At 43.0% G+C, this 27,240-nt stretch overlaps 1 protein-coding gene and 1 long non-coding RNA gene across 4 annotated transcripts; one reads left to right on the top strand and one right to left on the bottom strand.

Moving 5' to 3' along the window:
- Positions 1–251: 251 nt before the first annotated feature.
- LOC119896607 lies at positions 252–27,240 on the bottom strand. The gene is made up of 4 exons (XR_005443253.1): positions 27,109–27,240; positions 12,271–12,463; positions 507–574; positions 252–392 (listed from the first exon to the last, which is right to left on the bottom strand). It is a non-coding gene; the product is annotated as an uncharacterized LOC119896607 (long non-coding RNA).
- Positions 7,164–22,434, top strand: LOC119896601 (NACHT, LRR and PYD domains-containing protein 3-like). 3 transcript variants are annotated; one of them, XM_038710091.1, is made up of 9 exons: positions 7,164–9,624; positions 12,186–12,469; positions 12,558–12,584; positions 13,411–13,518; positions 14,558–16,418; positions 16,651–16,824; positions 20,113–20,286; positions 20,426–20,472; positions 21,677–22,434. In XM_038710091.1, exons 2-9 carry the CDS (start codon positions 12,196–12,198, stop codon positions 22,249–22,251), a joined length of 3,240 nt encoding a protein of 1,079 aa, XP_038566019.1. In that variant the 5' UTR covers positions 7,164–9,624; positions 12,186–12,195; the 3' UTR covers positions 22,252–22,434. The 3 variants fall into 3 exon arrangements, with proteins under 3 accessions (XP_038566019.1, XP_038566017.1, XP_038566018.1); XM_038710089.1 differs by having other exon boundaries at positions 12,115–12,469; XM_038710090.1 differs by having other exon boundaries at positions 7,164–10,999; positions 12,115–12,469.

Here is a 27,240-nt window from a genome sequence, read left to right as displayed (position 1 = left end):
TGTTATGTAGCACCCCCTGTTGTTAAAAAATGTCAAGATAAAGCCAGATTTAAAAAAATGGGCATTTATACCTATAAGCAGAGACCTCTGGAAGGGCAGATGCTCAAAGCATAAAGGGGGACACATGGAACAAGGATTTAAATATCGATACAGAAATATATTGTTATGTAATCCTTGATTATATGTGTATACAGATGCTTCTGTATCGATACATCAACAAATGCTGTGACACAGTTTTGAAAAAGAAACACAGAGAATACCCAGATCTAGCTTTAAAACACGGTGGGCTGACATAACTTACTTAACTTAACTGTTGCTGTTGAGGGATTTCTGGGGATGTTGCTGCTGCTGCTGCTCTGGTTGCTGCTGATACTACTGGAGGTGATCTGTGACTAGAGATATTATAACAAACATAGGAGATATAAGCTGATGAAACAAATATGTGACCATGACAAGATGTAAAGATTGCTGACAGTATTGGCTGGGACTGACTCACTATGACTGACCTGCTGTAGTGCTGCTGCTACGAGGAAATAAGAGGGAGACGCTCACAGAGACGGCTGCACACCGAGAGCTGCAGGGAGAGGAAATACGATACCAGGTTCAAAAAAGTGTGGGAAATAATCTGGGAAGGAAACAGTACTGGGTGTGTGTGGGCAATATTGTGATAATGATTTTATATATTACATTCAATCTGAGATATATATTGGATTTTGATTGACTATATGTCTAGTCATTAATCTAAAAAGATGTGTGTGTTCTTTCTGTTGGCCCATAATAACCATGACAGAGCAGCATTTACCTTCACATTAACATTTCATACCTTTTTCTGAAATCTAATAGGACCATTTCTTCTTCAATGTCAGGAATATTATTTATTTTATATTGACACTGACATTATTACATGTACTTCCAGTTATTTAGTTCATATAATAGGTTTGCTATCTATTCAAATACTGTTCTGATTTAAATGATTGTTTTAAAACGGGCTGATAAGTAAGTAAATAAACCTGTTTTACCAAAGTTGTTATAATTATTTTAAGGCACACTACGTTTTTTATTAAGTTACTGTAATAATCCTAGTTGAAGTGAAAGGTTTTTAGTCAAATTATATAAAAAATACCAGACCTCACGACGCCCGTGAAACTTTTCTCCCTCAAACAGCAAGAACGAAGTGAACAGAGCAACTTTTGTTTATCTGTGTGTAGAAGCAACGTTAGCTGTGGGCGCTAATAGTTTGATTTGGCAGGCCTTCACAAAAGGACCTTTACAAATTTAAAAATTAATTAATTAATTAAATTTGTCATTGACAAAAGGGCACTTTGGGCATCAAAGTGCAAAAGGGCAGGTGCTCAAGCAGCCATAGCACCCCCCTCTGCACGTGCATGCCTATAAGCGGCAGGAGGGTTAATTTACCCCTATAGAGAATACTGTCATTTTAGCGCTGTGTCTATGTTGGCAATACCTTTCCCACTACAGGCATTACACTTGCTCAGCACAGTGAGTGAAGGAGAGTCTGACGGTGGGCGCTGAGCGATGTGTCCTGGGCTGATTCTGCATCTGACGGATTATTATCTGACAGCGATCCACTTGTAGGAAGTAAACATGCATAAAAGCCGCTGCTTGTAGGTTTTGTGTTGCTACATGATCATCAGAACTAATGCTGCAGTGGCCCAGTTTTTCCCTGTGTTCTGCGGTCCCTTCAAGAGAGCGAGCGGCTCCCTTGTGTGCTTTTTGACCGGCTATAACGTTTTCAATACTATGTATTTTTTTAGTAAAAGTGATCATTATACATTTTTCCATGGGGTAAAAATCTACTATGAAATTTGGAATTAATAATAATTGTTTCGAATAAATAGTGTTACTCTCTGGATGCCCGATGGAGTCTGAACAAACAAGCAGAACAGCAACAACTAGCCAACATTATGAGGCTATTATTACCGCCTTTAAAACACTACAACAGTGTGGATATACAACACAACCCTACAGTGATATCGCATGATATGATTCTCTTATATGCTTATTTATTACTTATGATTGCTCATATGAAACTCAATATTTATCTTAGGTAACTCAGCAGTTAAGACAGTTAGAGGCTTGTGCTGAACAACAGGAAACTGGGCCCTGACAATAATACACTCTGACACACTTCACACTTTTCTTAATACAGTCACACTCACACTCACATGACAGCCCTTCAGGCACACTAGAAATATTCTACACCTATTGACAACTTCCATATAAGGTAACACGGGATGTGCAGCTGGGTGACGTCTCATCAACATATACACAGCTTAGCGGAAGAGTAATCAGACGCTTACTTAGGTAGCGTGCAGGAATGGTGTCCAGATATCTGTCTCAATAAAGGTGTGATTTGAATCTGATCTCTCGTCTCCTCTAAGTCCTTTTCCATCAAACAACTCGGGGAAGTCGTTGAACTTCAACAGTTTTGGGGGCTCGTCCGGGATGGAAAGGACGCCGTTCAGGCCTTCAATCTCCTCTGCCGCGGCACATAAAAAGGCAAGCAGAACCTGTTTAAGCGAATCTGCACATTTGACCTTGATTGTTAAATTATGGAGTTGAGAGAGTCCTGACTGAAGTGCCAAAATAGAGAGAGAGACAGACGGTTTAGGTGAGATTCAAATTTTGTGAGAAAATACTGTTTCGGTAAATGTACAAACTGTTATGGTTTAGGATTTGTGTGTAAACTGATGAGTAAATCAACTGGATAGTTTGTGATTTGTCCTTGAGTTGGCATCTCCACCTCTATCTCAAGAGGACTCCGGTTGGGAACCGTGAGTGCTGGGTTTGAGCCCCGGGGAATTCAGGACCTCCGAAGTACCAAAGGTGAAAGGCCCGGAGATCTGGGATCTCCAAGCAGGGTGGAAGGCCCGGAGATCTGGGATCTCCAAGCAGGGTGGAAGGCCCGGATAGTTGGACCATCCAAGCATCGTGGTTTAGGTTCTCATAAGGTAAAATTAAAGTAGAGATCTGGGATCTCTGGATGTAAATGTAAATGCTCCGTACTTGTATAGCGCCTTTCTAGTCACTACATCTGCATTCACCAGTCACACACATTCATACACTGAGCCTAAGTGCTCAAACAGAAATTAACAGTCACACTCATTCATACACTGGCGGAACAGCCACCAGGGGCAAATACCTCCTGAGCCACAGCCGCTGGAGGTCTGGGACCTCTGCACGCTACGTGTGAACGAACGGAGGAGTGAGTGTGAGTGATATTCTCCAAGGGATACTTTGTGCATCAGTGTCTCAAACACGAAAAACCTCCCCTTTATTTCACGGATACCTAACAGTGACAACAAAAGTGAATAAAGGCGAGAAGTAGTGTTTGATCGGGTCAGTTGCTCGGGTGAATTCCATACAAACTGAATGGCTGGTACACACATTAGGCAGGGTCAGGATGGACGGAGAATTTGATCGAGAAATTGATGACGGTGGTTGGGGCCCGTGGAAGCCCTGAGGAGAACAAACTGACAATGTTTTGGCAGTGATAAATAACAGGAGAAAAAATAAAGGTAGAAGAAAGGAGAAAGAGGAAGCGAAACGGAGAAAAGGAGAAGACTGCAAGTTTGTTGCAAAAGAGGAAGTGCAGAGCTGAAGCGGAGAAAATGGAGAAGGAGAGATGGGGCCAATTGTCCGGAATCTGGAAGAAGGATGAAACTGTCGTGGACATGAATACGGAGGACTGGGAACCAGAGGATGAGGTCAGTGCTGAGGAGGAAGGCGAGGGGACCGGCTCCCTAATATCAGGTCAAGATGTCCCGAGACGAACCTCATTCGGGGGACCGCAGAGTTGTTTGGGGAGGCTGCAGGGGAAGCCGAGGGACACACCTACCAGAGTCCAACTAAAACAGGGATAGAACATATAAGCGAGGAAGTACAAGCCTTAATACAGGACTCTAGGGAGAAACAGCAACTAATAGCAAAGGAAGAGAAAACACACAAAAGACTTAAGGGAGCGCAGAAGAAGAATTATGTTATGCCACTGGTCCAGTTAGGGGGAGGATATGGGGAAAAATGGTGGTGGTAACAGCTATAGGCAGAGCTATGAGAGAGAGATTTCCCTTGCCCAATGCAGCTACCGTTCCTAAGTTCCCATGGAAGCCAGGCCAAAATCCCCGAGACTATTTAGATCAATGTAAAGAAATATGGACAAAAAACACCGGATGCCTCAATTGTCAAGTGTAAAGGGCATGACACCGCAAACACTCCAGTGGCCAAAGGAAATCAAGCAGCAGACCAGGCTGCTAAGCAAGTGGTGGGATATTCCCCCTCACTACAAATGATAAGCACAGAGGAGGAAGTGCAACAACACACGAGCCTCAGCGAGGAACACGTCAAACAGTGTCAACAAAAGGCCTCTCCACAGGAGAAAACAGTGTGGAAACAAAGAGGAGCGACGGAAACAGGTGGTCTCTGGAGAGGACCAGATGGGAGAGTACTTCTTCCCCCTACCATCAGACAGAAGGTACTGGAAGAGGCTCACGGTGTAGGACATGCTGGTCCCGCTCAGATGAACAGGCATTTGTGCCATTGGTGGCATCCATATCTGACAGATATGACAAAGGAGTTTGTGCGAGGGTGTCAGGTACGTATGGTGTATAATCCAAGGCCAACAGTGAAACCGGAAATGGGCGCATTCTCAATGATCACTAGGCCGGGCATGAAATTTCCATCGATTACACAGACATGGTGGACACGATCAGAGGGTACAGGTACGTACTGATGTGCGTTGACACCTTCACAGGGTGGCCAGAGGCGTGGCCTACAAAAAGGGAGGACAGCAACTCGGTGATTAAATGTCTGATTAATCACTACATTCCAAGACATGCATACATGTCTGGTTCTGGTGCATACAGCAGCACCAGAACCAGTGAGATCCCTAACAGAGGTGCAGAAGGACCTGCACAACCAAGCACAGAGCACTGACTCGGACGAGTCGGAAAGAAACCAGACCTCAACATAGGGGCAGAATAATCCCCTGGTCTGTGTTAAGGGTCTCGGGGTAGTCTACCCCTGAGACTGAAGAAAGAAGATCAGCAGAAGGAGCTCCACATCCAGGAAGAAGACTGCAGCAGCGTAGTAGTGCTCAGGAGGTTTCAAACTCCTAGTTCAGAGTTTCTAGAACTAGAACCAGAGTATTAAAATGGGGATGTGGGGAAACCCTAGGCTGTTGGGGGGGGTTATCAATGGGAATTGTTATCTTTTGCTACGTTTATGGCTATTTTAGTTACATGTGGTTGTTGTTGTATTCCTTGTATTCGTGGTTTGATCCAAAGGGTGATCACCACAGCTGTGGAAAAAAGAGACGGTCAGTACATGCATATGATGCCAAACGCAGCTGATGATGAGCACCAGGTGGATCAACTCCAATCTGAGGAGTGATCTCTTAGAAGAGAAATTGTGGATATACAACACAACCCTACAGTGATATTGCAGGATATGATTCTCTTATATGCTTATTTATTACTTATGATTGCTCATATGATACTCAATATTTATCTTAGGTAACTCAGCAGTTAAGACAGTTAGAGGCTTGTGCTGAACAACAGGAAACAATAATACACTCTGACACTGTTATGGGTTGGCTTTCACCTTCCTCTCTTTTCCTCCTGTTCCCAGTTTTTCCCTTGTCTGCCTGTCTGTCTGCCTGTCTGCCTGCCTGTCTGTCTGTCTGTCTGTCTGTCTGCCTGCCTGCCTGCCTGTCTGCCTGCCAGTCTGTCTGCCTGCCTGTCTGTCTGTCTGTCTGCCTGTCTGTCTGTCTGCCTGTCTGTCTGTCTGTCTGTCTGTCTGTCTGTCTGTCTGTCTGTCTGCCTGCCTGTCTGTCTGTCTGTCTGTCTGTCTGTCTGTCTGCCTGCCTGTCTGCCTGCCTGCCTGCCTGCCTGCCTGCCTGCCTGTCTGCCTGCCTGCCTGCCTGCCTGCCTGCCTGTCTGCCTGCCTGCCTGTCTGCCTGCCTGTCTGCCTGTCTGCCTGTCTGTCTGTCTGCCTGTCTGCCTGTCTGTCTGCCTGTCTGTCTGCCTGCCTGTCTGTCTGCCTGCCTGTCTGCCTGCCTGTCTGTCTGCCTGCCTGTCTGCCTGCCTGTCTGCCTGCCTGTCTGTCTGCCTGTCTGTCTGCCTGCCTGTCTGCCTGTCTGTCTGCCTGTCTGCCTGCCTGTCTGCCTGCCTGTCTGCCTGCCTGTCTGTCTGCCTGTCTGCCTGCCTGTCTGCCTGCCTGTCTGCCTGCCTGTCTGCCTGTCTGCCTGCCTGTCTGCCTGCCTGTCTGTCTGCCTGCCTGTCTGTCTGCCTGTCTGCCTGTCTGTCTGTCTGCCTGCCTGTCTGTCTGCCTGTCTGTCTGTCTGTCTGTCTGTCTGTCTGTCTGTCTGTCTGTCTGTCTGCCTGTCTGTCTGTCTGTCTGTCTGCCTGTCTGTCTGTCTGTCTGTCTGTCTGTCTGTCTGCCTGCCTGTCTGTCTGCCTGCCTGTCTGCCTGCCTGTCTGTCTGCCTGCCTGTCTGTCTGCCTGTCTGTCTGTCTGTCTGTCTGCCTGTCTGTCTGGGCCCGGCTCAGGTCCACCTGCAGCGCTCCACACCTGTGGCTCATCACCCTTATCAACTCCTGCAGTCTTAAGCTCTGGTTCAGCTCCCACTAGTCGCCGGTTTGTCAGTTTACCTACAGTGGTACATTGCTCCGGCCACTCTACATGTCTTGTTGAGTACTTCCTGCGATCTCACCTAACGTCTTGTTTTTCTGTCTCACAGCTATACTGTGTGCGGAGTCGCTGCCTGCCTGCCTATCTGCTCTCAGCCTGCTTGCCTGTCTGTCCGCCCTGACAGAGTCCAGAAACACCGTTGTCAGATTCTCTCCGTGCCGATTACATTGTCAGCTGGCATTTGGGTCGGGGTCTTCTGCGTTTGCATCGCGGTGCATCTGGGAGTCTTTGTTTTTTTTTTTGATTGATTTATTCCTTTTCTTTCTCCCACCCCTATTGGCTACTGGGGTTCTTGCCTGCCTGTTACAGTCGTGGCGTCCCACTCTCTCTAACAACTACATTCTTTAACAGGCTTATGAGCACACACATGTACACACACACACATACAAACTTAGGTTGTCCCTGGTAGAATTATTCCTGATGCTTTTCTTTCAGTTACTTAAATTAATTGTTGTTATTCCAGCTCTCATGGCTGTGCTGTGTTGCTTATTTAGTGTGCTGGACTGTTTCTTGTTTCTTCATACCGTTTGTGTCGGCGCTTGAATCCTTTTCAGTGGAATCTAACAGACACACTTCACACTTTTCTTAATACAGTCACACTCACACTCACATGACAGCCCTTCAGGCACACTAGAAATATTCTACACCTATTGACAACTTCCATATAAGGTAACACGGGATGTGCAGCTGGGTGACGTCTCATCAACATATACACAGCTTAGCGGAAGAGTAATCAGACGCTTACTTAGGTAGCGTGCAGGAATGGTGTCCAGATATCTGTCTCAATAAAGGTGTGATTTGAATCTGATCTCTCGTCTCCTCTAAGTCCTTTTCCATCAAACAACTCGGGGAAGTCGTTGAACTTCAACAACAGTCAGTCTTTTTTGTAAATTGTTACATTTCAATTAAAAAATTCAAGCTGTGTTTAGAATATAACTAGGCTATAACAGCGGCGAGTGGATGACATCAAAAGAGCCGCCGCATGTGAACATGCCCTTCACAGATGCGCAGCGCAAGCGATCGACCTGCACAGTGAAGACAAAGAATAGAATAAACTTTCTGTAAATGCCTGAAATATGGGGATGGTGTTTATAGGAAATGTACAGCCAATGTGCTAAAAGTTTCCCAAAGTGTGAAATAATCACAAAGGTTATAGGTATACAACGAACCCTGGCGGTTCTAGTGTTAAAGCACATATTAGAGGGCAAAATATTCTTTTGTAGTTCCAGATTCAATATGTTCAAACAGAAAATGAAGGAGATGGACTCAAGATTTCGAAAAAGAGGTCAGATTCAGTACAAACACAGAACAAGAACGATATGCCCTTAAAGCTGACTATGAAGAGCTTTCCAAACTAAAAACTGATAACAGTCTAACCAGACTTCAGCTTATAATCATGGTGAAAAACACAGACAACTCCAAGGCTGGCAAATTAAGAGACTAGATGTCTAGACTGCAGTTAGGAATGAACCATGCATTTGTTTCATGTTATAATGCCTTCATCAGGCCGACTCCCCAATAGATCAGTTTGATCTTTGCTTCATTGAGCAATGCTATTGTGGAAAGCAGAAAACCTTTGCTGTAGCAGAAGAGTTTCCAGGCCAGGGACCTGTATCTGCGTCCTGATGGAAGTAGTGTGAATAAAGGGAGAGAGGGTAACTAGGGTCATGTGCTTTGCTTGTGGTGGCTTTACCGTTGGGGTCTGATGGATTCTGGGTGGGAAGGCCAGTTACTTTTGATGCAGTGTGAGCTTGTTCCCATTGGTGGCGGTTAACGTGTTGCAGAAACAGTGGGGGCAGTAGAGGAGAACGGGTTGGAGCATGCTCTTGTACAGTAGCAGCAGGTGACGGGGGTGACGGAGAGCTTTAAGTTTTCAGATGAGAGTCTGACACACTGCAACAGGTTCTTTATGAATCCCGGGCTGTTCTGCGTTTTCTGGGGGCACTGATAAATAGTTCTTTAGTTTTACTTATATTCAGTTGGGGGTAGTTGTTGGTGCACCGTTGTGTGAGGTGGGAGATGGGGTTTTGGTAGGCTGAGGACTGAAGATATGAAACAGGAAGTTGATAAATGACTGAATTTAGAAGATGGATATTTATTCATTATTATTCTGTAAGTCGTTCTTGTCATCTGGACTTATTTTTGGATTTTATTTTATTTATTTTTTTATATTTGTTTAATTTATTCAGCGTAATTTGTACATACAATGTTTATTTCATCTATTTCATCTTGTTCAGTTGGGGAAGGTTTAGTTCTGTTTATACGCATGTTAATTGTATCAAATAAAATTAAAATATGTTTTTAAAATCGGTGACAAAATAGAAGAAATCAGGAGGCAATTCTTTTTTTCCTCTGCAAACCTACACAAACAGCATATTTATAACATTAATACCAGACGTTACTCATGTTGACATTATCTCTTAGACCTTCCTCTCACAGCATCAGACGGGTGAACAGCTTTGCTGGAAAAAATCCCTTTCATTTAGAAAGCAGCGGTCTGTAGTGAAGGTTAGCCCGGTCCAGAGCTCAGGGACTTCAACGGGAGGTGGTCGTGCGTGATATCGTCATTTCATCATACCATCATGAGAATCTGTGTTCACAAAACTGTTTGAAAAGGAGAGTCTGTTTTATCGGCTTTACTTCTGAATAAAAAAGGTTTATTGTCATTCATTATAATAAATCCTAATAAATATTGTGGCAGTGATCGGGACTGAGCAGCCGCCCTGTTTGCAGCTCTACTCTCAGCTGTGTAGGATGTGGTTGAAACCTTCATGTGGTAACTTCCTGAAACAAGATACCCGATGCAGCAGCAGAGATCCTGGCAGTCACGTCTTCCATCAGTTACAACAGGTACCGCTGTTTGATACAGGGACGGAAGTAGACTTATCCTAAATGATGAATGGTCTTGCTGCTAAAGGTTAGTTTACATCAGTAATGTAAGTAAAACAATAAAAAGACAAACATTACTTTATATGTTTCACTGGTGCCTTGATGAAGTTTTATCTGCTGTTTGTTCCTTTTTGCTGCAGATGAAAAAAAAACGGCACATTTCATATTTGTCATTATCGCTGTGCTCTCGCCGATAAAGGCATAAAAAATATATCTAAAAGTGAAATTTTACATGTCAGTGATTGCGAATTACGAAAGTCTTCAAATAACCGCAGCGTACAGGAAACTCACTCATGCAGGTGTCGTAACCCTAAATGTGCTGCCTCTAGCAAACATGGAGCTGCAGGAAGACCTGAAAGATCCCTCAAATATCCTCAATCACAACATAAAAGAAGAATTTATGTTTTGGGATAAAGTTTAGAAAATAAGAATCAAACAAAGCATCCGTTCACAATAATCAACAGAAACTCACACTGACAGAAGCTATTTTAAGTTACTAGAGGACGTGGGGTTTCAGGGTGAACTCCACCTGTTGTACACATGGCAGGTCTCTGCAGCATGAAGCCTTTAGTGTCTCAAAGTATTCTGTTGGATCTGTTGGGCTCTCAGACCTCTTGACCTCTTGAGAATAGATCCGAAAACGTCTCTAGTGCTGCATGATGGGAGGAACAAACGGTTGCTTGTGGTTTTGATCATGTGCTGCCGTTTCCTTCTGGTAAACAGGTTGAGTTTTATTATTGATGCCGGGTCCCTTATTTAAAATAAGCTTACTATAAAGCTGCTGTTGATCTGGTTCTGATGGTCTTACTGGCAGTCTTTATAATTTCCTGTACTTCGTACCGATGGATGTTCCCAAACACACAAATCAAGCCAGCTTAGGATGCTCTGTAATAATCATTGAAGACACTGAAGGATATGAAGGTCCCTTCTAAACTTATTTAACTTATAAATCATAAATATTCTTTGCTGCAAGTTTCAGCTTTCAACGGGCACAACCTCACATATATTGAAAGGCTGAGACTCTTTCAACTGATTCACCATCGGAGTGGACGACACTGAGGACTGACTGCATTTAAGATCAGTCTCCATTAGGTTGGTCTGTTCCACTATGGAAGCGGTTCCTACACCGATTAGAACGCAAATTTTGGTGCCACTAAAATGTGTCGATTAAAATACTTTTGCTCTGGTGCTCGGGCGTAAGAAGCGTTGCCACCATTCACTGTAGTGTCTCTCAGTCATCAGCTACGAGACGACAGCCGGTTTCACTCGGTCGTTCTTAATACTGCAAGGCTACCGTGAGCCACAGCCTACGCCAAAGAAAGAAGCCTGGCTCAGGAGCAAGCTACATGTGTTAACTAGCAGAGGCAACAACAACCGCCACCTTAACGCTCTGCCAATCAGAGGTAGGAAAATAAATAACTGATAGGCTTCTACACACATCACACATTCGCCATTCGCAAGTATACCAACTCAAAACAGATTTTGCTGTTAGTATTGTACCTGTTATTTGATGTTAAATTACTGTAGTTGGGTTAGGTTTGATTTATTGGTATACTGTGAATTTGTTATCTAATTTGTTTGTGTTTTTGTATTTACTTAGATTTATGTTTAAGTATATCTTAAACAGTTAATATATTGTTCAATTTAAAGAACTTTAAATATAGAAAGTATTGGTTCAGGCACTGGAACTGTTTTAAAAGGATCGATTTGGCACCAGAATCGTAAAAACAAACAAACCCCAATCAGGTGTTAATCTACTGGATTACAAAAGAAACAAAAAGTGAAAGGTAAAGACTGATGGGAAAGCCTCAGACTGCTGATGGACAGTAAGCCTCTGGACCACAGCGGGGCTTACATATTTAACACTTTACAAATAAAATATTATTATGCTGCAGTAGGGCTGGGCGATGTGGCCAAAAATGTTATCACGATAAAAACATTTCACATCATTCGATAATTATCATGATATATTTAAAATCATTATTTCTTACAAGTTTAAAGGCAGATTTTTGCTCCTGAGTGAAAGGTAAAGAAACCAGATTATGTGGTTAAACTTTTCTATATGGGCAGATTGTTACCAACGCTTGTTGCCAAACAGTGGATGACATCACAAATCAGAGGTAGAACATTCAAAACTATTATGATAAAATATTTTTCAACAAATTGGTAAATCTTTTTTTAGTCCCCTTTTCTCAACAAAATTAATGTTTCACATTAAATATTATGTGCTAATTTGTTTGTGATTCAAATGAATTTAATCAAAAATTCATTGACAATATATTGAACATTTATTATATTGTCATTGAGGAAAATTATATTCTGATAATTATCATTAATGTTTTATTGCCCAGCCCAAATGTTACTGCTTTAAAAAAGAGTCAGGGTATAATTCTATAATGACAAACATTAAAACCTATTTGTGACACATTAAACTGCTCTTTAAAAGATTTTGTGGAAAAAAATGTAACTGCAAAAATATCAACTGCCAAATCCCACGTCCACACGTCTAAACCCACAGGTACTGAAGTGACCAGATGAAAAAAAAAAAAATCACGTTCCCTTGGTGCAGAAGATTTCCTGTGATTTCAGCAGAGAAACGATGGCGACAGCAATAGAGCTGCTGGAAACGTTGGAGGATCTGGGAGACAGAGAGCTAAAAACCTTCAAGTGGTACCTGCAGCAGCCGGACTTCCTCAAGGACCTCCCACCGATCCCAAAGAGCCAACTGGAGAGCGCAGACAGGCCGGACACGGTGGATCTGATGGTGCAGACTTACAGCAATCAGTGCGTGGAGGTGGCCAAGAGGGTTTTAAAGAGGATGAGGAGGAATGATCTGGTGGAGAGTTTGTCAAACAGCAACCCAGAACCTGAAGGTCAGTGTGAGAAAAACAGAACAGGCACATCATGCAGTTACAGCAGTTTCAGAAATGAATAACATGCAACTATGTGTCTGTGCTGCAGGTCAGTCAGCTGGTGCACCTGCAGCCGGTGAGGCTTCAAGGACACGATCGAACCCGGGACAACTCTGCAATATTACATACATATAGCCCAATGTTATAATGACAGATTCTCTCACACACAGCACAATGGGCACAACACCTTTTAGACTCTGAGTAGAGAACCAAGAAAATAGTTACATAAAGACTTCGGGCTAAGGGATTGGGGGGAGAAAGGAAAGAAACTGCAGAATATCCAGGGGAACGGCTCAAACGACCTAATAGACACAAAGTCAGGCGGGGTTATCGCTGAGTTATAATGATGAAAAATGGCAAAAAAAAATCAAATAATCTTGATAAAGAAATTAAATTCCTAAGAAAGGGGATTGACTCACACAAAAATCAAGTATGAAGTAAATCAATGAGAGAACTAGAGCTGCACTTAGTGGAAGATAAGTCGATTAGTCAAATATCCAAATATTAATCAGCAACTTAATTCACTCACTCGTTCTTCCTGTGATTATTTGCCATAGTATTTCTAAGCTGAATATTTAGTCAAAAAAGGCATCATCATGTTCACTAGGTTATACAGACAAAACAATTACTCAGTTAACTGAGCAAATAACTAGTTTATGAATCAATAAATTAATATTTACTCATTACATCCCTAGAGAAAACATTAACAATACAGCATAGCTGATAAACATGCCTTCATTGAAATGAAAATATAACGTGGTTTAACAACAGGAACTATTTGAGGTTAGACATGCTCCGTAACACAGTGTAAATAACTCAATGAATGTCACAACGTAGTAAACGCTGTCATCAGTACAGTAAAAAGTATAATGTGACCTATCGCTGTTTCTTTCTATCCTCAGTGGAAGTCGATGATGTTCAAGAGACTTCAGAGAACGAAGCAGTTTCATCTGTTCAACCACCAGCTGCTCTTCTGTCAGATCCTCCAGCTGTCAGCAGGCAGACCGAAGGTTCAGATGTTCTCCTCTTTGAATGAATGAAAAAATTTGCTAAATCTGTGCAGGGTGTAGGAGCTTGCAAAGCTGTCAAAGAACCAACCGTACAAACAACAAAGAAAATGTTCAAACAAAATTGTACAGCTCTTTTCTTCAGTTTAGAATCGCTACTAAGAAAACTGAACACAGTCTCGTGGCTGCAGAGGTACATCAATCAGCCATTAAGGAATTCATGTTAATTAGCCACATCTGATTTAATCTGCTTTAAGTTTTAACTGGCTACAGTGTCGATCAGCATCAGCTAAAAACACGATGCCTGCTTACATTACTTAAATGTTTTTAACAGTAATGCCTCCACACTGACTTCAAGTCACAAAATGTTTTCAAATAGACAGCGTTTCGGTCCCAGGCAGATGTTCGTCAGGTCAGCATAGCTGAGAAAATCAGAATCATGCACTTTGTGATAAAACATGAAATTTGGTACAATTATTGGAAAAGACAAGCTGAATATTGGGAAATAATTTCAAAATGGCCTCAATTTTCTATCAGTGATGTAAGGACATAATTACTTCAAGTTATTTTCCACGCATAGTTCTTGGCAACTGCCATTTGGAGAATATATGTAAGACTTTGAAAATTCATGATGGTCCAATCCAGAATCTTTTGGAATGCCATTGCCCTTTTGTTTGTTTTTTTACCAAATTTGATGCTTTGATCACAAGGTGCATGAATCTTCTGCTAAGCCACCTTACTATCAATGTTTGAAAATGCTTCCACAATTCCTACATTTTTACCTGATAAGGATCCAACTGTGATCAAAATGTTGTCTATTTGAATACATTCTGTAGCTTGGAGTGCCGATGTAATTTTTCCATTGATGCTTTAAATAGAGCCTTGCATGTATGCGACATGCGTGTAACACTTCTATATTTCCTTTTCCTAATCAAAAACAAAAAACGATAAATCTGTTGAGTGCTGACAGCTAGGGAAGAGACAGATAATGGACAGTTTCATAAATTAACTTTTTTCATGAACACTGTTTTGTTCTTCACAGTTGTGACGGTGCCAGTACTACACCCTCCACTACCCAACACATCGTACCCACTCACACTGCAGTCGGAGCTCCAGAACATGTTCAAGTGTGCACAACAAGGATGGATAGAGCAGCAGCATGCAGAACTTCTGCATGAAATTAACCCAGAGCTGTTCATCACGGACGGGTGGGACATACGCACTAACACACAGCATGAAGTCAGGAAGCCTCAGATGACTTTGGAAAAACCAGGAGAATCAGAGAGAACAGTTAAACCCAGCGACATCTTCAAACACCCCTCCAGAAAAGGCACAGCGATAAGAACAGTTCTGACCAATGGGGCTGCAGGAATTGGCAAATCATTCCTTGTGCAGAAGTTTTTGTTAGACTGGGCTGAAAAAAGAGCCAATCAAGATTTTCATCTGATGTTCCCCTTCGCTGTCCGGCAGCTGAGCTTGTGGAGGAGAGAAAGGTTTAGTTTGGCAGAGCTAATTCACACATGTATCCCAGAAACCAGCGTGATTAAGGAGCAGACTCTTAATGACATCTTCATATCTTTACAGAAGTCAAGAGACTCCAACTTTGAGAACAGTGAATTCAAACTTCTGTTTGTGTTTGATGGACTGGATGACAGCGGCCTTCAACTAGATCTTATGGGCAAAATAAGTAAGTCTCTTGACGTTACAGAGCCCACTTCTGTGGATTTTCTGCTGACAAACCTCATCAGGGGGAAACTGCTTCCCTCAGCTCGCGTCTGGATAACGACAAGACCCGCAGCAGCCAATCAGATCCCTCCTGAGTGTGTTGACATGGTGACAGAGATCAGAGGGTTCAACGACGAACAGAAGGAGGAGTACTTCAGGAAGAGATTCAGAGATGAGGAGCAGGCCAGAAGAATCATTTCCCACATCAAGACATCACGAAGCCTCCACATCATGTGCCACATCCCAGTCTTCTGCTGGATCACTGCTACAGTTCTGGAGGAGTTGAAGGCCAGAGAGGGAGGAGAGCTGCCCAAGACCATGACTGAGATGTACATCCACTTCCTGGTGTTTCAGATCAATCACGCAAAGTATGGCCCAGAAAAGTGCATTCAGTACATTCAGTCACTGGCAAAACTAGCTTTTCACCAGTTACTGAAAAGCAACACCCTCTTTAACAAGGAAGACCTGAAACACTGTGAAATTAATATCAGCAAAGCCTCAAAGTACTCAGGAGTATTCACAGAGATCTTCAAACAAGTATGTGGGCAGAAGAAGGATGAGGACAAGAATATGATGTTCTGCTTTGCCCACTTGAGCATTCAAGAGTTTCTGGCTGCTCTTCATGTGAACATATCGCTCTTTGACCACAACAAAAATGTCATGCCTGCACCACGACAGACACTCCAAAGTCTGCATAAATGTTTCAGCAAAACCTCTGCAACAAGTGTACACAAAAGTGCAGTGAACAAGGCCTTACAGAGTCCAAATGGACACCTGGACATGTTCCTCCGCTTCCTCCTGGGTCTTTCATTGAAGAACAATCAGACTCTCCTACAAGGCCACCTGACACAGACAGGAAGAAGCTCGAAGACCAACCAGAAGACAATCAAGTACATCAAAAAGAAGATCAGGAAGAACCCCACTCCAGAAAGATGCATCATTCTGTTCCACTGTCTGAATGAACTGAAGGATTGTTTTGTAGTGGAGGAGATTCAACAGTCCCTGAGTTCAGGAAGTCTCTCCACAGATAAACTCTCTCCTGCTCACTGGTCAGCTCTGGTCTTCATCTTACTGTCAACAGAAAAAGATCTGGATGTGTTTGACCTGAAGAAATATTTTGCTTCAGAGAAAGCTCTTCTGATGCTGCTGCCAGTGGTCAAAGCCTCCAAGAAAGCTCTGTATGTGCACAGATAAATGGATATACCCATAAAATCAAACGTGACGATTTATTGCTTCATGTCATTGCAACATGTTAGTGACATGTTGTTTGTATCTTGACATGCCTCCTCCATTTTTGAGGAGGCGCAAGTCAACTATAACAGAGCCTAAGCCGTACACTGCAGACAGTTGTTGCTGTAGTTAAGTCATAACCACTTTACATAGTATAAATTCAGATTTCCTCTTCTTCAGATTAAGTGGCTGTAAACTGTCATGGAGAAGTCTTGAAGCTCTGTCCTCAGTCCTCAGCTGCCAGTCCTCTAGTCTGAGAGATCTTGACCTGAGTAACAATGACCTGCAGGATTCAGGAGTGAAGCTGCTGTCTGCTGGACTGGAGAGTGCACATTGTACACTAGAAACTCTCAGGTTAGTTTTCAGTTTTTTTCCCCTGCACTTTACTATTAACAGTTTACAATAATAATGGTTATTATCAGTAAAAACGAGGCCACGGTATTGTTTGAAAATGAAGTTCTGTACCTCACTTGTATTTCCACAAAATCCTTGTTAACAAAAGAGGCCAAACCAGTCATTGTTTGATTTAGCATTACCTTTTGTTAATTTTAAAGGCCAGGATAACTGATAGTTACAAAAAAATTTAAGATCCGTTTACAATACAGAAGACAGCAAAATTGAACACCAACATTCTGAACGTCAAAGCAGCCACAGCAATTACAGCGAACAACAGGAACTAATGCATGAGTGCAAGGAGATGAAGAGTTACTTGAGGGTGCTTAATAAATATTGTTGTTCATGCTGGCATCTACGATATTCCAACGTGACTAGGAAATGAGTGAGTGAAGGAACAATTTAGCTTAATAGCTCAGCCTTTGGTGTCATCGAAATGCATGAAAATGTTTGCTCCAGTCCCATAAAATATCGCCTATGCTCTGCCAGCGTGATTTGGAGATTTTCAGCCACCTGTACAGTATGCTCTGGAGACGTGGCCATGTAAATGGTCCCTGTCAAACAATCATGGGCAAGTGGGATTCTGACTGAACAGTAGGAAAACCCTTGCTTCCTGAGAAGAGATTAAAGGACTGCATTGCGCGGGATAAGTGGTGTCTCAGAACTCCAGTATGTCTATCCGGGTGTAAATGGCTTCCTTGACTCTTCTTTCAAACCATCCATCCTCTGTCTTAAAATGTGCCCATGGTAGTCCTCAAAAAAGTGCTTATTCTTGATCTGAGGCATTGGCCATTCTGTGTTGAGCCATGCGTTTGTGTAGTGGTTGTTTAGTTTCCCCAAATATAGGTCTGTGCATTTCTCACTGCATTGGACAACATATACTAGATTCCTTTTCTTGTATTTGGTGTGCAGTCTTTAAGTCACTGATTTCATCAACAAAGCATAGGTATCTCTACACACCAAGAGTAAGGAAAGACAGGCTAAGATGTCAGATAGGGAACTCACCCAACCAAGCAAGACGTTCTGATTAAACTTTGCTATCACACAACAGCAGAACAGCTCAGGCTGAAGGTATCAGCAGCCCTTTCCAATGTGAAGGAACAACTTCCAATCTCATCATCCAAGAAAGGAAGGCTGTGACATCACTGAGAAAGGATCAAAACATCACTATCCTACCTGCTGACAAAGGAAAATACACAGTGGTCTTAAACACAGCGGACTACCATGCCAGAATCAACATACTGTTCACAGACATATATGAGAGACTGAGGCAACACCCCACCAGCAGATCCAAGAAAAAGAGCCATTGAATGTTTAAAATGCCTCTAGAAACCTGGTGAAGTTAGTTTTACATTGTATTTTCAACAGACCTCTGCCGAATATCCAATGTAAAATATCCAATGTATCCAAATTGAAATTAACTTCACTGCGGTCCGTTCTTTCACACATGCCGGTGTTGTGGAGATGAAACTTGCATTCACGATAAACAAACGTGGAGATGAGAGATGTTTACTCAGAACTGGGTAACGTTAATACTGAACAGGAGGAATCAGAGCATACAAGCAAAAACGAGGAGCTCATACCAAAGAGAAGTCTGTTGAGCCACTCAACAATATTCCTGCAGTTAGTTAAGTTAAAGTAGTTAGTTAAATAGCTCGGTTTCTCTATCACTTCACGTCATCGGTTCACAGACATCGATGTCAAACTTGCTGCCCCACCTCACGCCTACGTTGCCAGTTCTGTTCCATATTCATATCCCAAGTATTTTCTCATCCATTTTATTCAGGTTTGAGTCAAAATAATCTCACAGCTTCAGCTAGTACAAAATGCAGATGCTAAGCTTGTAACAGAGAATAGAAGACCACATCCCAGCTCTATTTCAGCCTCTTCGCTGGTGTTACAATTAATTTTAAGAGTTTAATGATCACCTTTGAAACCCTTCATAGTTTAGCTCCTAGTTATATTGTTGAACTGCTGCTCTCTCTCACAGTCGTGCTAGCGGTTTACCACTAAAACAAGGAATTAGGCCCAAATGCAGATGCCAGAAGGCAGATCAGGTACAGTTCAAAGATTTAATAATGAAAAATGGATGTCTGTGATGTGTCCATAATGGTGCTGACATACCTGAAGCTGTCAACAATTTCTACTGGCTGGACGTTCATGGAGATGGGGCAGTGAGGGGTGGAGAGTTTACGGCATGTGTCCAGGATGAGTTCCTTTGTCTTGGTGAGGTTGAGGAGGAGGTGACTGACTTTACACCATTGTGTGGGCAATGGATTGGTGATATGCTGTAACTGATTCTGTGTCAGAGAGGAGGGCGAGTATGGCTGTGTCATCAGAGTATTTGAAGTATTTTGTAATGGGAGAGGGGTTAAGGCAGTCACTGGTGTACAGTGTGTAGAGAAAGACACCGAGGAGCAGCCTTGGGGGGCTCCGGTGTTGACAGTAATGGTGGTGGATGTGGTGCTTCCCACCCTCACTGCCTGTGATCTGTCACTTAGGAAATTATGAATCCAGCAAATGAGCAGAGGTGACACATGGAAGTGGTGGAGTTTGGTTATCATGGTGTGGCGCTGAATTCTATTGAAGGCAGAGCTCAAGTCTACAAAGAGAATCCTGATATAGTGGCCATAGGAGTCCAGATGTTGAAGGAGTGTGTGAAGGAGGCACGCAACTCTGGCTGTTTTCCAGAGGGTGCGGACAGTTAGTAGTGATTCTTTGAAAAGTGACTGCAGAACAGGAGAGAGCTCCAGGGCACAGTTCTTGGGCAGCCTTCCCGTGACGTCAGAGCCAGGGACCTTGCCAGTTTTGTACCTCCTGAGCTGCTGGTTGTCGCTTGCACTGTGGGATTGACAAAGTGAGGCTGCTCGGGGTGGGTAGGCTCCTGAGCAATCTTTCACACTCAGTGAAAAACCTGGCGAGACCTGGGTCTCTCACACCAAAGCCATGCGTCTTATCCACTGAGCCATCACCACCCCCATTTACCACCATATTATATAATAATTATGGTTATTATCAGCAAAAGTGAGGGCATGGCATCACATGCTATTTAAAAGAGAGTGGTGAAGCCATAGAGGTATAGAAATAAAACCTAGACATCTAGACACTGGTGATGGTGATGAAAGGATGAATCAAATGCTGAGGATCTCGATATGATGAGAGGACTTCTACAGAGCTTTGGTTATTTTTGGGTTGACTGTTCATATCAGCAACAGTAAAAACCTAATCTAATTATATATGGTCAAGCAGGCTGTCAGGGTGTATGGTCACAGAGGAGGGCTGTGCTTTCCTGGCCTCAGCCCTGACCTCCAACCCCTACCATCTAAGAGAGCTGGACCTGAGCTACAATCATCCAGGAGACTCAGGAGTGAAGCAGCTGTCTGCTGGACTGGACAATCCACACTGGAGACTGGACACTCTCAGGTACGGGCTGACACCAGACTGGACACACTGGGGCATGGACTGACAAAAATATGCTCTCCACTTTGCTCTACTGTACCATAAGCATATAGTACGGTCACTCTGTTGCATCACCAGTGTCTGACTGTGTTTGGTTCTGCAGGGTGGACCACGGTGGAGAGCAGAGGTTGAAACCTGGTTCGAGGAAGTGTAAGTGTTTTGTTAAAGTCATTTGAACAGTAGATAGAACTATTCATATAGCAATGTTAAAATATATATTCAGTAAAATCCTACAGTGAATCAAGATGATGGTTAACGCAGTGAAAATGCACACCAAGTTGTAAAGATATTTAAAGAGACCCAAAACTTCCAACCAGAAGGAAGAACTTGTTTACGATGACAAAGATAATCTCCCTTTTCACAGGTAGAAACCTCACGCAGAACCTAAACTTGGGGTGGGTGGCCAACTGCCTCAACCGAAACTGGTTCGAGTCATCCTCAGTCATGTTTGCAAGGTGTTACACCTTCACTGGCTTCCAGTCAGGACTTAGCAGATCATATCCAATTAAATATTGTTAATAGGAGTTTATAATGAGGTACTGCCAGTCAATTACTTACTTTAGGAAGGTGGGGAAAAATATAGTCATTACACCAACTTCGTCACTCAGATTTTATCTGCCAGACCAGCTTTGAATGGTCTAATCAGACTAAATGTATATTGATTTTTCGACCTCACACTTAGAAAAATGTGATCCCTGGAATGTTTGAACATGTGCCTGTAAAGGCAATTTTTTCTTTGCTTTACCTTTAGCTTTGATTTCCAGTCTCTTTGCCATCATACACTGGTAGGTAGATAGTGAAGTCTTACGCAGACAGACAAGATATCCCAGATTTCATTGCAGTTGAGAATAGTACAAATGGATGAACATACTGTTCGGTGGTCTGGTGAGAACCGTTTGTGCTCCCCCTACCTGTGCCTACTACTTCCTGTCACCTACGCCCCCTATAGACAACCATGTGCATCTAATCACTGCCACCCAGTGTCAAAATTCTAATATGAATGTCCAAACGAAATAAAATATCATGCCAACAATAAACATAAATAGCTCCTACAGTGCCAACTGTACATTTATTTGAAACTAACAACATACAGAACTCACCAGGAACTCCAGGGGCCAAATGTACAAACTGGAATTAATTAAAACAGAGTGCAGTGTAAATCTGCACAACTCACACAGACTTAATAACTGAGGTTCCCTGTCCAGAGTGAAAGCACCTGTGTGATAGATTTATGGGACAGACTTTCTTCTCAAACCCACAACTGCATCATGAGATCAAGCGGTGTCTATTTACCCAGAATGTAACGTGTAGAACAACAATATTAAGTCCTCACTTGTATTTTTCTCTCCATCAGATGCCTGTGATTTGGAGCTGGACCCAAACACAGCGAACACATTCCTCAAACTGTCTAACGACAACAGGAAGGTGACGCTGTCAAACTACCAGCCATATCCTGATCACCCAGACCGGTTTGACACCAGGGAGCAGCTGCTGTGCAGAAATGAACTGACTGGTCGCTGTTACTGGGAGGTCAAGTGGAGAGGAGACGTCAACATCGCAGTGACTTACAGAGGGGTCGAAAGGAAAGGAAGCGATTTTCACTGGAGGTTTGGAAGGAATGATCAGTCCTGGAGTCTCAGCTGCTTTCTCGACCGGATCTCTGTCTGGCATAATGGCGTAGGGAAAGTAATACCCGCCTCCTGCCCCGCCTCCTCCTCCTCCTCTAACAGAGCAGCAGTGTATGTGGACTGTCCTGCTGGCTCTCTGTCCTTCTACAGAGTCTCCTCTGACACACTGATCCACCTCCACACCTTCAACACCACATTCACTGAACCTCTTTATCCTGGCTTTGGGTTTGGGTTAGAGTTTAGTTTGGGGGTTGACCCGTTCTTTGGTAGTGATTCCTCAGTGTCTCTGTGTAAGCTGTAAGTCTACAGTTGGAACAGATACAGCAGCTGTTCCCTGTCACCCAACACAGACATTTCCCACACAGCGCTAATAAATCTCCCAACAACGTCCAGTTTAAATCAGTGTGTGTGTGCGCACACACACACGTCTGTATGTAGAGTTGCACATGGCTGGAAATGAGAATAAATGTGTTTTCACTCCCAACTAAGATCTTCATTTTCTAGCCTTATTTTCTATGGAAACATCATTTGCTAAATAAAACGTGTTCCTGCATTATGTTTCACCTTTATGCAGAACGTGTGATTGTGACTGACTGGTACTTTGTCCTTTAACATATAGTTTATATTAAGAAAAGAAATAGCCTTGGCTGTTCATTTAACTTCTTACACAGAGCAGTACATTTGGACATGTCGTATGTTCCAGCTGCATCTATATAAATGATGTGAGAATAAAGGGGAAAGAAAGAAATGGAACAAAGCGACAGGACCATCAAGTCCAACTTGAGAGGGGAGCGTGATTAGATGACCTTTGGCGCCATCTTGTGGTGCAAACATGAGTTTGAGCTGATGGAATACTGCATCTGAAGAAAAAGAAAAGAAATACTTTGTTCCAATTTATATATTATTAGTATTACTTTGAATATATCTTTACTGCAGCAGTGAGGCTGTGAAGTAAGTTTGGTGTCGTGGCTCTACAGGGTTGTAAACCGGTGAACACATTTTACTTTGAGCGTCAAAACCCCTGAAATGACTCAAGTTATTATCAGAATGTGATCCGTACAGTTTAATAAATGTTGTTAATAAATGTTAATAAACATTTAACGTGTCTGCTGGGCAGGAGAAGGACTCTACTGAGCATGCTCTGTGGTGCGTGAGGACCCCGGTGTTTGAGCCCATAGGAATGAATCAGGTATCATTTTTGGACACGTTACCAAGTTCTCCACTGTTCCAATATCAAAGCATTTAAACTGAGACTCTTTCCTTCAGAACTTTTCAAAGTAAAATCTCTCAATTTCACGCGACCTAAAGTTCTGCTGCAAAAACGGTATTGCGTTTCATTTTGGAGGCAAAAATCACTTAAGAGGAAGTGATTATGTGAATAACTTTTGCTGTCGTGACTGAGATCTATTTCCGCACCAGCCGCTGTAACTTTTTTGTTTGCCGCTATCAAAGTAATTAAATTATTGCTGGAGGGCCCTAACCCACGTTTGCATTAGCAGGAGACAGTGCTAACCGCTGCACCACCACGCCGCCCCTTAAACTTTACAGCTGTTTTCTAAACAGTGATCGTTCCAGCTTTGCTGTTTAGCCGCTTTCACACAGAGATTCTGCAATAAACGTGGAAAGAACGTCCGCCATTATACCACATTCGCTCGTTCTGCTGAACAAAATATTGCGGCGTAATCCCGGCACCGCGTGTGCTTTCACATAGCATTCTGGCTTTCCGGGTTACCTCCACTGAGTCCGCCTACGCCGCGGCTGCCGGAGCTCATCCGGTCAATTTTTTAAATAAAATACCCTGTGCAGACTACCAATCATAAACAACATTTAACACTATTAAAAAAGAAACCATTTAACTACATAGCATACTTTCATAGTAGAAGCACAAAAGCAGGCGCTAATTACCAAATGAACAAAATCTAGAAACGTCAACAAATGTTGACCGAACAAAACGGGGTCACAGAGAGCTGTGAAGAAGGTAGGAGAAGCACAAAAATGACAACATTAACAACAGGTCAGTGATGACACGCTTCCAGTGGACATTGACTCGGGCTGCAAACTTAACAAAACCATGCTGCTGCCGGAGTCAGTGGACTCTCAGAGTTAGACCGTTTAAAAAAGGCTGCAACTTGTAACACAGCAGCTCGAAACGTCACTCCTGTTCACTGTTCACACAGACATCGTTCCGCCTCAGTTAGTGTCAAATCTGACCCCCCCCTATCCGGCTCGGTACCTTTCACACACCGCGGCAAGCCGGCAGATTGGCGTAATAATCCCGAATCTCCTCCTGTTCTGTCAGCTACAGCTGACTGCTAAATGAGACCCACCTGGCCAGGTTAAAGCTCCTGTGACGCCATCAGAAGAGAACGGGTTCGGCTGTCTGCTGCATCTCAGCCTGGGAGTCGGAGTTTAAGCTTCTGGTATTTCTGATTTATCGTCTTGGTTGTTTGTTTGTCTTTATGGTAATAAATCCTGGTTGTGGTTGTTTTAAAGGTGTTCTTCTGTGGTGGGTTTGGGTCCGTGTTGGAGAGCTGTTCACACGAATCATCAAATAATTCAGATTAACAGACTCGATATGTCCAAGATGTTTGAGGAAATTAGAAAGCGAACCATCGATGTTGATGAGCTCCAGTTCTAGACCCTATACACGAGCAGTCTCTGTGGGCCCCCTTCCTCTCTTGGTCCCTGAGTCTGTGGTGACGGTTACAGTAATGATTTATGTTCTAGCCAACAACACAAATATGTATCAAGCTAGATTCCACGCTGACTGCTGTCAATCTAAACTGCTGACTTTAACAGTTAAGTTGTGATTGTGCTCACCGTTCTGTTGAAAGTTGTTCTGCTGGACTTTTCTTCCCTCTCTTGGGGGAAGATATGACTTTCAAAGGTAGGTTGATGCTCCAGGATCAGCCTGTCACTCTGCTTGATTAACCTATTTAGAGAAGAATCCTGGTGCGGGGCGTTTTTTTAATTTTTGAGGGAATACAAAGTTCAGTCTCTCAGCTGATTTATTCAGCCAATGTTAAATAAGAGAAGACAAAAACGCCTTTTTCATTTACATCAGCAAAGTCACGATATACGAACAGGGCTAACGTCCTTACTGCAGCGTTTTGATTCCCATTATTTCTTCTACTGGGCGGCATTAGTTCAGTCTGTTGGCTGTTAAAGGAGCCCCTGAACCTCTAACTGCTCCCCTGGCACTGACAAACTATTGGCTTTTTACTCGTGAAGGTTGTATTTCCCAGAGACGCAGGACACGTTCCGGTCAACATCACTGCAGCTTTGGGGATTAGTTCCAGCAACGTTACCTTCCCATTGGCCGTATGTGCAGTAGCTGGATTTGTGGTGCTTGTATGTCCCGTTTATTTCATATATTTACATTTACAGTCCCCTCCATAAGTATTGGAACGAGAAGGCAAACTCTTGTTTTTGTTGTTCACTGAAGACATTTGGGTTTAAGATCAAAAGATGAACAACAAAAACCAAGGAATTTGCCTCACCGTTCCAATACTTTGGGAGGAGAATGTAAATAGTTTATGTCCTTTATGCAGGTCACCAAAGCAAATTCTTTGTATGTGTAAAAACTACTTGAAGCTGATTCAGCACAATAAGTTTTGTTTCATGAAGTCTTTACTTTCTTTTTACTTCCTTCTTCTTTTTGTTCCTCTTTCCTTCTTTGTCACGAAGATAGTGACACAAGTCCGTGTGAGTGTGAGAGTGTGTGTGTGTGTGTGTGTGTGAGAGTGTGTGTGTGTGTGTGTGTGTGTGAGAGTGTGTGTGTGTGTGTGTGTGTGAGAGTGTGTGTGTGTGTGTGTGTGTGAGAGTGTGTGTGTGTGTGTGTGTGTGAGAGTGCGTGTGGCTTCATGTGAAAGTCAGTTTGGAGGTCAGTGAACTTTATTGCCATCGACTCAAAGTGAAAAACAGAGTGACTCATTTGCAGAGTTTCTTTGCGTAAACAGACTGACACTCCTGTGCAAGGACACCTGGTCACGTTTTAAAACGAGAACCAAACAAACAGATACATAACTTGCGTGTGTGTGTGTGGGGGGGGGGACTGCACTGAAAACATACGTCCTGCATTTCTACACCACCTAACCTGACTTATGGTATCATCATTGGAGTTGATTTCAGTCTACTGTAAAACGACACAGTAGGGCCCGTTCAGGTGCACTGGGTATGCGCGTGCCAGTGTAAACATGAAGCAGATGGTCTCTTCCTGGTTATAGAAGATTTGGCGAAAGAATAAATAAATACAGACTAAGCATCAATAATGAGCTGGGACTGTTACTGAATGTAACCCGGGAGTGTGGCAGCGGAAAGCAGACTGGCAGTCGTCACAAAGTAAACGGCGACATGCACAGTACAAGGGTTATTTGCACTCTACAGAATATTATAATAAAAATATGATATTTTTAAACCCGGACAGTAGCATCGTGCTTCTGCTTTGCAAGACCCAATCAGAGAGCCGAGCAGCTGCGTCATCGTTTCTAAAGTCCTATGTTTTGGCCCGTCTTCACTAAAACGTCCTCCGGAGTTTTGAAACGCAAAACGGGGTCGGCAGCGTTTCTAAACTTCTCCGTTTTAGGTCTGCGTTTTCGTCGTTTTAGTCTGGACAGGGGCCTAAGATGTTGGTTAGTTGAGTCTGTTCATTTAATTGGAGTTGGTGTCCGTTCGCATGAAGGGGTTTTCATAACAGCTCCTGCTCCGTGTCAGGATACGAGGAGTTCAAAGAAACATTTGGACCAATCTAACAACGCGGAGACCGACAAACTCAGAGAGGCGTGTTGGCCGCGCCTTCAGTAAACTTTTATCTTCAGTGTCCTTGTTGTAATTTAGTATTTTATGGACTCTTATGTGTAATATGATCCAGATGTAACTCAAGTCCATTGTTTATATGAAGCCAGAAGAGAGGGAAAATAATCTGAGAAAAAAAATACAGATTTCTACGATGAAAGTGGTAAATTTATAGGAAATAAATGATCACAACCCTACAAAGTAAAACACTTAAATAATCTCTGAAATAAGACTCAAACATTTATGAGAGAAATTCTTGTTTTTTTGTGGAGGAACCACATCGCTTCACTTTCCATTTCTGGACATGTAAAATATTCTAATAAGTGAAAACATTTAGGAAATACTCAGCTCCAGTTTTACTTACAGGCAACAGTTGCTGTCGTTGCTGCTGATCCTGCTGGAGGTGATCTGACAGTACAGACATTAAAGCAAACAGAGGAGATATATATTGGCTGATTAAACATTTGTTATGTTGTAAAGATGATCGCTGACAGTG

The sequence above is a fragment of the Micropterus salmoides genome, unplaced genomic scaffold, assembly GCF_014851395.1.
Source record: "Micropterus salmoides isolate LMB-PRFRI ecotype aquatic unplaced genomic scaffold, ASM1485139v1 Ms_hic_scaffold_10, whole genome shotgun sequence".
Taxonomy (NCBI): domain Eukaryota; kingdom Metazoa; phylum Chordata; class Actinopteri; order Centrarchiformes; family Centrarchidae; genus Micropterus; species Micropterus salmoides.
Note: the sequence above shows the minus strand (reverse complement) of the source record. Positions and strands in the feature narration are given on the sequence as shown.

Coding starts and splice junctions, on each gene's coding strand:
- LOC119896601 (XM_038710091.1), top strand. CDS start 12,196: ATGGCGACAGCAATAGAGCTGCTGGAAACGTTGGAGGATCTGGGAGAC. Junction 12,470..12,557: donor CAGCAACCCAGAACCTGAAG/GTCAGTGTGAGA, acceptor TCTGTGCTGCAG/GTCAGTCAGCTGGTGCACCT. Junction 13,519..14,557: donor TGTCAGCAGGCAGACCGAAG/GTTCAGATGTTC, acceptor TGTTCTTCACAG/TTGTGACGGTGCCAGTACTA.